This window comes from Zootermopsis nevadensis, unplaced genomic scaffold (assembly GCF_977971745.1).
Source record: "Zootermopsis nevadensis isolate Lab colony 2312 unplaced genomic scaffold, Znev_1.0 Znev_ptg000011l, whole genome shotgun sequence".
NCBI classification, from domain to species: domain Eukaryota; kingdom Metazoa; phylum Arthropoda; class Insecta; order Blattodea; family Termopsidae; genus Zootermopsis; species Zootermopsis nevadensis.
The window spans coordinates 171,615-184,629 of NW_028259143.1; the positions used below are offsets into that span (position 1 = coordinate 171,615).

At 46.4% G+C, this 13,015-nt stretch overlaps 1 protein-coding gene across 2 annotated transcripts in view; it reads right to left on the reverse strand.

Moving 5' to 3' along the window:
- vg (transcription factor vestigial) overlaps positions 1–12,814 on the reverse strand; it is a 39,996-nt gene extending 27,182 nt beyond the window's left edge. For both annotated transcript variants that reach the window (XM_022081152.2, XM_087346957.1), the window contains exon 1: positions 12,254–12,814. In XM_022081152.2, the coding sequence (XP_021936844.2) occupies positions 12,254–12,382 (129 nt within the window). In that variant the 5' untranslated portion in view covers positions 12,383–12,814. The remainder of the gene's footprint in view (positions 1–12,253) is intronic.
- Positions 12,815–13,015: the final 201 nt, after the last annotated feature.

Sequence of the window (13,015 nt, forward strand, 5' to 3'; positions counted from 1 at the left end):
TTCAAATAAAAAAAATTAGACTTTAAATTTAGAGGCGCGATTAAATCTACAATAAAATACGACTCTAGTCAAGAGCGGAAGACGGTCGGTCGTTCAAAGCACGACGCGGACACAGCTCCGAGCGGCCTCTTGAGCACACTGAAGACTTACTGCCCGAAGTTGGAGAAGCAAGGAAGACCTGTCCCTCGATCGCTGGACACACTCAGCCTCGCCTCGATTCAAAGCCGCACGTCACACTCACATGGGCGTCAAACCCCGAGTTCGACGTCGCCGCGACGTGCAGGAAACTTCGTCGCCGACAATAATCAAGACTTTCTTTCAAAATAAAATCGAGCACGAAATTGCTACTCACTGCAACGTCGGTTTACCTAGAGATTTAATTAATTTCCAGAATATTTTTCGACATGGAGTACGCCCGTATGTAACTACATGTAGCGGAGATGTTCTTGAGAAGCTGGTCGTCTCTCAACCAGTCAAGAATCCCTAATGTTCATCACAGTGCTAACAACAGCCCGAGAGTCGACCCTGCATGAGCCCTTATCCTCCTCACACCACAGTCCCTTAAGGTACATTTTTTAACAGTTATCTTTCCGTCTATCCTCAGGTCTTCCGAGTGACTTCTTCCCTTCATATTTTCCTGTTGAAATTCTGGCATCTCCTACAGACAGTCACACGTCCTGACCATGTCATCCTCTCTTCTTCTTACACGGAAATAATTTTTGAGAGTAAAAATTACGGCGCGCACAAGAACGAGCATGTCCACCGTCGGCCACGACTAAACATTAATACAAACTGCGTACACAGAAACACAAGAACACTTGTACGCCGAATTACGCCTGTCATAAACCACGATTCGCCTTAACACACAAACGAACGATGGAAGACGATGACTTACATTCAGTTGACGTATTTTAATCTGAAACACATTCCAATTCAATTACTCCTTCACCTGCGCCAATGCTGTTTCTTTGTTCTTTTAAGTGAGGTGGTAGCCCTGATTCATTCATTGTTCCCTGTTTCTGACTCAAGCTCATATTGCACAAGAACGGAAAACAGCGCAATTCAGAAGGCGTGGAGCTTCAAAAGTTTGTAACTCCTCGCAAAATATTAGACAGACCAAGTCAAGAGGATGAGATGGGCAGGGCTTGTAGCCCGCATGGGAGAAAAGAGGAATGCATACAGAGATTTGTTGAGAAAACCGAAAGAAGAGAGACCACTGGGAAGACCTAGACATAGGTGGGAGGATAATATTAGAATGGATCTTACAGAAATGGTTTGAGGGTGGCATGGACCGGATTAATCTGGCTCAGGACAGCGACGAATGGCGGGCTCCTTCGGGTTCCATAAAATGTTGGGAATTTCTTGATTGACTGAGAGACGATCAGCTTCTCAGGATGGAATCGGCTTCATGGAGTACAGTAAAGAACAGAAAGGCAAAGAAACTGCGTATTCCAAAACAAGGAACCTGACAACAAGACGAATTTTGGTCCTTCTTATAACAGCCGAAACGACGGAAAACATTTTCTGCGTGAAATTCTGCAAGGCACAAAATGTAACACCCCGGATTCACAACGCAACGAAGAAAAAGAATACTTCGCAATTAAGAGAAAAACCTAGCGGCGCAGCATCCAGGTACAGGATCTCGTAAGAGACTCGCTCTTACTACGACTGGGTTTTGTCCTGTCCCCTTGCAGCTTCCCAGACTCCGACTTCTCAGACGACTGACTTAATCAAGTAACTTATAACTTACGGTTGTCTTTATCACGGCCACACAGAATTTTAAATACTCGAAGAACACGTGAGCCATCAACACATTCAAGCATTCATGACGTGCGATGGCTCTCATGGAAACATTTGTGTGCGAAGTACAGACAGAGCTCTGTATCTCGCAACTACGAGTAGTTCTCAGACTGTCCAGTGCACAAACCCCGCGGTCTGCTCAACCTACCAGCGCCATATTACAGCCAGCTTTTTAAGACAACAAGACAACAGTCTGCAGACGATGATGACAGGCGAAGTTACTCGCACATTAAATAATTTATTCGCTTACCACGAACCATCGAAAGTGGGTAGAATCTGTCGTGCTGAATGAGTATCTGCATGCATCTGAGACACTGACAATGTGAAAGTCACTTTTCCTGTCAACAAATTCCTCGCCTTTTATGGAACCCGATGGTTCTTTACTGCAACCACAAGAGTTCGCCATGAATTCCCACCCTGAGACAGAGAAATCAAGGCTACAGCCTCACAAACTATTTCTTTAACGTCATCCTCACTTATAACAACTGCCAAAAACGTCATGTGTCCAGCAGAAGCTGTGTTTAAATCAAAAACATCTGCAGGTCTGTTCCTTCCTCACGATCTTGAAAAATCCTTACAAACTGCGTGGGTGGTAGCATCACAAAGCCCCATTTCTATTGGCTGTACTAGATAATAAATTCAATTCGTTTATTTGTGTGATCGTACACTTATCTGCCGCATAACATAAGGATTCAAAGCAAGTCATAATCGCCATCATTCAATGTTGCAGCCCACACTGAGATAAAAAAGACCCATCGTCCACGACTTTCTTCCGAGCAGCAGAAAGTTGACGAAAATGCGTTTAAAACTGAGACAGTAGTGCATTTTGCTGAAGTAGGATTAAGGCAAAGGTTGTTTGAGTCTGTGCGGGGATTCCCCTGATGAACTATGTGGAAGAAATTCCTCCCCGCATTCCAGCAGAGTCGCTACCTTGCAGCATCCCTACGGACTCACACTCGATCCCAACCTGCAGATATTTCCTCGCTGAAAATCCTCAACCTTCTACGTCGCGTTCTGCTCTTGCCGGCAAGTAAGCTCCCGTTTTTAACAGCGAACGTCCAATGCGAGTGACTACGTCCCTTCGATTTCACAAAATCTTATTAACTCGTAACCATTTTCTTCCGAAGATTTTCCAGAGTCGTAGCGACACATTCGGTGCGCTTGTGGCCAACAAAACCAAGCTTCCAGACGCTCGCTCGTGGCAATTCTATTTATGTAAACAGACCCACTGGTCTAGACGAGCAATCACAGCGAGGCGGACGGGGTTCATTCGCACGCGGAGACACTTGGAGCATTCTTACACCCACAGCAACCACCACCAATGTCCAGAACAGATTCACACCCTCGTGGCCTATCAGATGGGTAAAGACGGGCGCAGCGTAGAATATCGTCTCTTTTCTACTTGTCTCCACCAATCAGGGAGGAAGTGTGCGGGTACGACGTCGAAATACTCTTCTCCCTGTTGCCTTGTTAATTCGACGCTTCATTGCCGTCTCTTCGGGAATATTACTTATCTAAAGTTGCTCGTGTATTCTCTCAATGCCCGTGTTATTGTCTAATCGCGTCTTACAAATTTCATTATCTAACGCTTTCCTTCTTCTTCTTCTTCTTCTGTTTCTGTGCCCGTATCTCGTTAACTTATTTTACCACTGGTTTAACTTATATCTTGCATAATTTCAAATATATTATTGGCAATGATCGAATCTGATTAATTCCGGCTCCTTTCTGCCGTCTATCGGCCCATTTATCTCATTTCAGAAGAGGACGGACTTTCCTATCTGGGAATCAAACGCAACAGAAGGCCTTCCGACCACGACACAACCTCAAGTCAGCCAGCAAATGTCAGAGGCGAGGCAGCACGGACGGGGTCTCTTCAGCTCAAAGGGATTCCAATGAGATGCCCTGCGGGCGCAGCCTCAGGACCCGCGGGTGCTCGCTGCTTCGACACGCCGCCACACCCATCAGTCAGTACGAACCAGTTGGAGGCATTTCATTTCTCCCCGAGGAGCCAGGAAGTGCAATGGCGTCATTCAACAACATAACCGAGGACCCGCATCTCATTCCGTACCTTCGCTGTGGACTCGCACGTCACAAACCACCTGCTTACGTATCTCAGAGCTTTGACTCACTCGGCTGCACCTTCTATTAAGAAGAATCGAACGCGTTTGGAGCGACCTCCTGTCACCTTGGAGCACAAAAAATCCTGTCTGTTTCATCTTCCACTCTTCAGCGTCTTTGTTTTAAACACGCGAATGGACCGAATATCACAGCAGAAAACACGTCTGCCGGCCACAGCGAAGCCAAGAAACTAAGCGTACTCTTCGTTAATGGTCACGCAACATTTTCATACACCCGAGGCCACACGTGGCATAAGAAACCCTCAAGATGACACTGAACACGACGCTGGAGAAATGACGCCGAGCGTCGCGGCGAAAACTGTCAGGGCTCAGACCGCCGAGAGCGGGTTACTGGTTAACAAAGCAAACCTAACCTAACCTTTGCGCAACTAGACAAACTGGTCTCTCCTGCACAATTCGCCAAGGCCGCTCTAACACGGTGGCTCCACGTAAAATCATTAGCAACGGCTCTCCGTCATTATGTAAGGAGTCGGTTCGTACCGCAAAGAAAACACAGCACTTCACCTTCACGAAGATGTTTGTTGATGCTGTTCAAGGAAATAATCGCTGTTTAGGCAACATCAAAAGCGAAAGGTTGCCAGAGTCAGGCACGTAGATCAGATATCGTACGTACCAGCAACCTTTAATCGGCAGCGTCCTGGTGATAGAAAACGTCCGTCTGTCTGTCGAAGCTACTGCGACAGAGACAGACGGATAGACGAACAGCCGGGCTGGCAAGGCCCTCAACGGGACGGCCTTTAGTTCAGTTCCTGACAATCGCATAACAGGTGAGATTTGAGGGTCTCGCGGCCACTAGTACAAGATGGCTACATTCTGATACGTTGCGCCGCGTAGCCTGGTACGTACTGACCGACGTTTCGGAGTAGCTTACTGCCTGGTAAAGGAACAAGATATAATCTGAACTGCAGATCCTTGACGAAAGTCTTCTACGTGGATACGAAGCGATGCCAAGCGAGGACAATCATCCGCGTGCAGACCCGCAGGCCACAACAGAACAAACCGGATAATTAACCGCGGTAAGACACAGAAGCTTGTCGCACGAGGCCAGCCCAGCATTGCGACACGACATTATTTATTTCTGAAAGCTTGCCAAACAACTTCAGTACTTGTATAAAATTGTCATTCTTCAAATCTGCTTCAAGTTAATCCTGTATTGTGTTAACGGAATCTAATAATTAGAGCTGGATGCCAGAAGACGCTGATCCAGGCTTAAAATACGAGGGAAAGTAAGAAAGTAAAGGTACTTTAAATTTTCCTCAAGATTTATGTTGGCAACGCTGATAAATATGGCTCCATCGACGGAATGCGCATACAATGTCGTGAGATCCAACTTCTGTGGGCAGGCGACGAGGGAGCTGGTGTCAATGACAGTTAAAGAAGGCGAAGACTTCACGAATTTGTGGTAAGATGTGCCGTCAGTAGTACCACGAGATGTCGAGAAGAAGATCCGGGACAACTTCGGAATCAGAATTTATGAAATGAGATCAGTAACGGAAAGGCGTGCAAGAACGGCTTAAGTACTTAATTGTTATGGAATGGGGAGCTCTTGGTGCGGTAATTCAGCAACACAAACCCCAAGCCGGAGGACCACCCCTTGTCGAACATCCGAGACTATTAAAAACACTGGCAGCGCGGGGGGGGGGGGTCGAAGGGCCAGCACAGCAGTGCAACTTTTTTGGTTCCATTAAAGGTTAGGTTGATTAATTTATCGACCAGCTGAGCGGTAATTAACGTCTTAAGAGGAATACGTCCGTTGGTTGATAAAAAGCAAACGAATGCAAAAGTGACTTCTTAATTCAGACAGAAAATTAAGACTGAGCCTTACGACGCAGGACACCTGCCGAACAGATTCGCCTGATATTAATGCAGTTCAAAAGCGGTTCAAAGTACAGTCTCTGAATAATGCATGCGAACGCAGAAAAAAAGTTACAGCGACTTTAAAATTTTTGCGACAAAGACACTTAATATAAAGTGTTCATAACCTGTTATTTGGTTATTTCAAGACGCTGTTTGAACTGGAAAAGTCTAATAACACGAGAGAAAGTTTGAGTACGACGAAGTAAAGAAAAAATTTCAACTTTTTATCATGGAATTCGTTATAGAAAACCACGATTCCCTGTCATAGCAGTCGGTAACGAATCTCGACTCGAACTGAATATCACAGACTTTACTCTGTTTCATAGCTGACTTGCTTTGTAGCTTGAATAAACACATTTTCTCCAAATGGGCCTTAACGCTGAATTCCATCTGCAGATCTCAGGTAAAAAGCCAATGTATTATAGGGGTAACACGCGTCTATTACCTTCTGTAACAAAAGCGTGTTACGAACATCAAAGGGCACGGCGACTGAACGTAGCGGCGTTAATAACATTAATGAAAACTGAGCTCAAAGGGCGGGGTCCCTCAACATGCACGTATTTTTATAGCGACAGGTTCTAAGGGCCCAAACACATGAAAATTCAAGCCTTCCGTTTACTTTAGAATTAGTCATTAACAAACGATAAAGTAAGCAGTGCTTTTTTTACCAAACCAGGAAAGAGTATGGGAAGTGGAGGTACAGCCTGACTCAAAACATTCTTAACCTTTACATTAGATAAAGGTGTGATCAGCTACACGCTCCGGCCGCTTTATCCGAAAAGAAACAGCCTTACAGCCCTCACAGGCAGGAGGGGGGTGGGCCACAGACGCACCAAGAGAAGACACCCTGACGATGTCGAGAATCCGTCCACCTCATCGCAGTCACATCGGCTCAACAAATCTAATTCAGTCGAGTCGCATCGGGGAAGTCAAAACTCACAAGGGAAAGACTAAACAAGGGAAAAAAGTCTGAACTTCCTTGCAGCGTGGAGTTTAAATAAACGGTGAAAAGACGGGCGATTTATAGTTGAACACTCGAGAAAACAAATAATAGAATGGTCTTAAGACCAGTCCCACGATTGACACTTCGCTGTACCCTTCGCCCATTTCGTGGTCTGAAAAAGCTTCTCAGCGGCAAGACAATATTCGCGCCTGACTGTCAACTGCATTGAGTTATCCCTCCAGAAGACGGCCGTGAGAACATCGAACCCGGTTATGATTCTACCTCCTCTGGCCTCAAATAAAGACAAGTAGGAAGGCCTATAAATATCTTGAGGTTCTGTACACCTTTAACGTGGTTTACTAACTGAGAGCATTAATTTCTCGTTCTGCTTTGTTTCTGAAACAGGCCCGAGGCGTCGAAGGCATTTCTAAGGATCCTTCTTTTCATAAATTACTGCACAGTCTCTGCAGTACTCTTCAAGAGGCCTCATATTTATGACACTGTTTTACGAGATGGCTTTTTGTAACTCTAATGCAAATCAGCTCCTCAACCGAATGTATATAGAGACCTCTGAGTCCCGCCGTAACTATGGCAACAACACGAAGAAGAGGGCAAGAGAAGAAATTGGAAAACTCGAGGACCTCCTAGCAAGATGATGTAATTAACGTCATATTTAACCGCGAGTCTTGGAGGAAAAAATGCTGACGACGTAACTACATTGCGCCTCACCCGACTTAAATAAGATTATGCGGAACTTCAGTACAAGCAGTCTGTAGGAAAACGCTTACAACTCTCTTAAAACATGTACTGGAATGTAAACCGATAGGAAGATTACAGTTTCGGCTGTAACAAATGCAGCCTGCCTCAGCTGACTTTGGACACATTTCAAATAGCCTACGTATCAAATCATAAATCGTAATGCAACGACGTAACCAATTCTTCGGAACTAATTAGCCCTCTGAGGCCAATCCTCGTCTCAGCCATATTCAAAAATTCAGTCCGTACCTCAAACAAAACACAGCACTTTACCATTGCAAAGGTTGTTTAGGGAAGTAACTGATGTTTTTTTCCCGAGAATCGTGCGAAACACAAAAGGCACAAAGATTCATTAAATCCGTCAGTTTAAATGCTATTAGGCCGAGGGGGCACGTGGAATAAGCTAGAAGAGGGCTTCGGTTTGATTTCAGGTCAACTGCATTGAATTTCCGTAGTGCCAGAACGGAAGTGATTCTCACGAACACTTGCAGGCCGTACACAAAATCGAATGAATGTTGAACGCTGCTGTTCGGCTGAGGGCTCACGTCAGTCGGAGCGTGTACACTCGGTGTGGCTGTTCACCGGCCATGTGTGAACTGAAATGACGGCGTTTTCAGTCCGGTAACACCGCGCCACTGCAGCACTCTCAGCTTTGTCGCGTGGGCCGGGAAAATGGCTCGAAAGAGACGTCACTTTTTGTGTAATCAGGAGGTCCGTTGCGCTACCAGATGCTATTCAAAAGCCACTTTATTCAAGTCCACTCTTTTTAATATTATTCCCAGTCACTCAAGTGGACTCTTCCCCCCCAGAATTTAGATTAAATGTACGTAAGCATTCCTCACCCTTCCCATACGTGCTACATGTCTCGCCCATATCACCTTCATATTTGCAGGTGAGTACAGGTTATGGAGCGCTTAATTTAAGTTACTTAAAAGGCCACTGCTTTGCCATTCAGCGCCTGCAGATGATTCTGATCTTAGATGTAATTTGAGGAGCGATGGCTGTCTCAGAAGAGCAGAGGGCAAACCGCGTTACGAATTTTGTTAAAAACCATTTTACAAACACGCATTCATGTAAGACGGACAGGTCTTCGACGCCTCTACGGAATGCTCTTCAGTGAGCTGGTAGCACCGAGGTCTGCGGCGTCCGGCAGATGGAGTCCCGGTCCTGGGAGAACCGAACGCTCTTTTACCGGGTCCCGGACCACACAGCCTCCTAGCGGGAGTAAGACGGCCGGAGCCTCACGCGCGTTCAGTGCACAGGCTCTGCGCCATAAACGCAGTAACACCTGAATACAGACAGACGCTCTCAAGTTCCGGCATTCGTTTAGTTTGAATCGTAAGTGCGAGGCGGCAGTTTACAGTGAACATAAGACGGAACTGCAGGTAAGAAATCGTATTATATGTAACAGCAGTTTCGTTTAATTTATTTAGCGGAAGACTGACAAGGATAAAATTACGAACAGCTACGTTTTGTGTAAAAGCTGAATATTTACTAATAAAATTACGTGTTACGCGGTGCCAAATGTACAAACAGAAGGAAAAATATCGTAAAATATGCCTTAAAACCTTCCAGCGGACGTTTCGATCCGACACATGGCTACTATTGCACATGAAAACGTCCAACTACCAGCATCTCAGCAGCACTGAATAAATATCGCCACGACATTTCATACTTCATGTGACAGTTAATTAACAAACAAACTGACAGGCGAAGACAACGTACGAGAATGGCTTAGCGATTTGGAATGTTCTTTTTGACATGAGAACTCTCTGCGCCCTCAATGCCGTGCTGAATGACAGACACGAGAAAGGCAATTATACGAAAGTACGAAGCGGACGTCAGAGACACCCCCGTCTATTAAAGTAATCGACATTCGATCTTCGTCCGGCCCTTCACTGGGCTTTGTTTGATCCCCGGGACAGGCATTTTAAGAGTTCTCCGTCTCAGATCGACGTCGGCCTCCTCTAGCCAGGACCAAGAGACGACCACCAAGTGAAGAGACGCGCGTTCATTTCTTCGGAATGAAGACCGGGGGGGGGGGGGGCACAAAAGAGAGACGAGGCAGCAGGAGAGCCGAAATTCCGTGCAGCCAGAGACGAGTAGAGGGAAGAAGTTCGAAATGTTTCCTCCTTCTGCGCGCCAGGAATTTCAAGAATTGTGTGTAATGGAGAGATCAAAAACTCTTTCCTCATCTGAAAAGGAGAATTTAGCGAAAAACCAAAAGGGATAGGGGAAGGGGGAGAAACGACGCTGAAGAGCGGAGCAGCAGTTCCCTCCGTTTTCATTAGGACACGATTTTCTCCACGCGCGGCTTGAAAAGAACACGGGCTTACGTTTGCTTCCTACGTAATAAAGCGTCTGTTCCATACATTTTTGCATATCAGACTCTGCGAAACAAACCTTATTACCTTCTGCTCTGCGGCGGCACAGACTCCCTGAAGCCACAAAGACGCTCGCTTTTTCTTCATCTAAAATTCACTTTCCCCTGCGATTCGAATTTCATTCTCTTTATTCTCGAGCATTTAAAAAGCCCGACAGAATTTACGCGGGCCCACAATGAGCGTAGCCAATAGCCTTAATATGAGAGTAGAAAGATAAGAAGAATTTCATGTCCTGAGCTTCTTCGCGTCAGGACTGCGAAATGCCTTTATGTTCCACAAAAAATCACGCCTCGAATTTTACTCAGGGCGTGAAGAATTGCACTAAACGCGTTTTAAACTAGCGCATTCGGCACATGCAGGCGCAACATCAGCGCGACGCAGAGCGTCTTCGCGCGTCGCATCTTACGTTCCGTTCAGGGGCACAAACGGCCGCGTGTTTCTGCCGACATTCGCCAACCAAAAACGTTTCAAATAAACTCTCGACGTCTTCACGAGACTACGGAAAGCCGATGCTTGGTTTAAGCGCAAACACGCCTGTGTCCCTCACAACACTGCAAACAGTTTAGAACATCCGTAACATAAACATGGGAGAGGAGTCGTAATAAAATAATAATTTATAGCCTAAAACTAATTTCAACAAGTATCGATTTTATGGAAATAGTTTAAAAAGAAAAGAACATTCGCAAAATGGCAAGACCCCCGTTCCGAGGAGCTGGCTGCAGTTTCATTTGTCAAGAAATTTCCCGTCTTTTATAGAAAGCTCCCTCAAGTGCCCCACCGAACGTTTCGTCATGTCGCATGTAAATTCTGAACTACACGACGTAAAACACGGAAAAGTGTCGGTGGACACACGACACTTGTGGATCAGTGTCTGGGCCAATGAAGTTCCGCCTCCCAACCAGAAGCTGCTCTAAGCTCGTATTTTGCAGTCTGTGGACGGACGCGAAATGTTTCTGAATCTCACCAAAGAACACACAGGCCCAGGCAGGACGAGAAAACTGCGCAATGAGGAGCTTCGTAATTCTTAGACCACACTTCAACAAATTTGCGATGCGAACACAATTTAAATCAACAAACATGAAGCGGGAAGGGACCCCTTCGAATGAAAGGATAATATTAAAACAGATCTTAAATAACCAGAGTGTGAAGATATAAATGAACTGGATTCACCTAGCTCAGGCCGTACAGTCCAGTGGTGGATTTCTATGACCCTTAGATTTTATAAAATGAGGAAAATGTCTTGAGCAGTTAAGTGACTTCAGCCGACGAATTCTGCTCCAATGCTATTAAGTTAAGGGCTGACTTGGTCTGTAGTAATTGCTACTTTTCAATTAGCATAGTTACAGCCTAGTCTAAAAAATTATGAAATTAAGGCCTAAAACTTGTAGGCGTAGAAGACTTGTCCTCTTCAGTAAACGGGCTATTATTAGGGCGACAGCTTCGAGGAGATCAGGCGGATGGGACATGAAGAACGCGTACGAAATTCTGGTCGGACGACCTGAATCAAAAACGGTTGAGTGACTACAGAGGCGACGGGTCCTTTTTGAGCAGTGACTCCTTATTCTGTGTGCGATTGCAGGCCTCTTCTAGGCACATTAACAGTGAAATAAGGAATTTGCTCAGACAGTTTAAGGGTGTTCGTTACGCCCGTGTCTCAAGCATTTGGGGTATTAAATGACACTAAATCGCACCGAAGCTACCAGAAGCCAACCCGCAGTCCACACACAGCGGAACCTAACCAAGGATGTAGGCGATTGTGTCCTCTGACATCCGCTCGGTCACTGCGTGTCGTTACGTGTCTCGTGGTAAATGATAAATACGTAATTAGGCTAGCAGGTCTACTTGATAATTAGGTTGGACACAGCGTACAGCTACCGTCTTATGGACTAATTCTGATAACCATCACGGCCTAACGCGTTGTCTGCATAAGGCGACCTTCACTTCAAAGTTAGTAGCTGCAACTTAAGTTTTTATTGGCAAAATAGGCCCACAGCCCATGGCTTTCGAGTGGTCTGTGTGTCCACTTTCGCGCGTCAAATCGGCAATTTCAACAGATATCCGAAGTCTGCGAGCCAGCAGGCACAAGATAGCCAACTACTTAGGAAACTTATAATTCTAATTCGTGTCAGACTTATTTGTAATACTGTCAATTAAGAGACGACTTGTCAAGCCGTGCGCACTAATTTGCTAAGCCCCTCATTAAGAGCGCGTGAGGCCTATTTCAAGACACTTCACTTTGTTCTTTGCACGAAGTTGGCGCGCGGCTTCTGTTGCCGAGGTAACTCAGAACGATTCAGGTAAGAGACAGGAACGCGAAACGCGGCCAAACAGGAGGCAGTTCAGTCCTCGAACCCGGTTTCACGCCGGCAACTCACCCGGTCATACTGATGCGAGAAAGGCGGGAACGGGGTTGTCCTGGCGACGGTGGGTGCCGACGTACTAGGGCGCTGGTACAGGTACGGGTAATACGCCTGGTACACTACCTCAGGGCAGCTCATAGTCATGGGGGGACCGAACACACCGGCGTCCACTTCAGGCGTTGAGTTGGCTGAGCGGGCTCAGAGCGAGGCCACTGAACACTGCTTAAGCGAGTTTCGTCCCAAGTTTACATTAATTAACCTTCCACACTGCGCGGAACATTTAACTCGCCCGAAGGAATTTCTCCACCATCTTCTTTTTCACAGCATCCGTTATCAATGAACCAATTATCACTTCTAATTTCACTCCGCAGTCCGCTGACCGACAGACGGAACACAACAAATTCACGTTCACAATTATTGCACGGCCATCGCACGCGTCACAACTCCACTTTGTTTATCGATTGCTGATGGCACGCGCCGCTCAGTAAACAAGCCACAAAACCGCTGCATGCAACAAACGCAGTCGCTGGACCGGGAGACGCGTTCCGGTGCCACAACACACTGAGTCCTGTCTCCTACGGCTGGTCCAGGGCAGCAAACAAACCGCAGCCCCCCCCCCCCGGCGCTACCCCCACCACGACCCGACGCTGGGACGGCCCATTCTTCCCCACACTCCGTAACAATCAAAGCACCTCCCCCCCGGCTCTAGCCACGACCAATGAGCAGTGCGCTCTCAAGTGATCTCCGGCCAATGATTGACATGCAAAGTAACTTCCA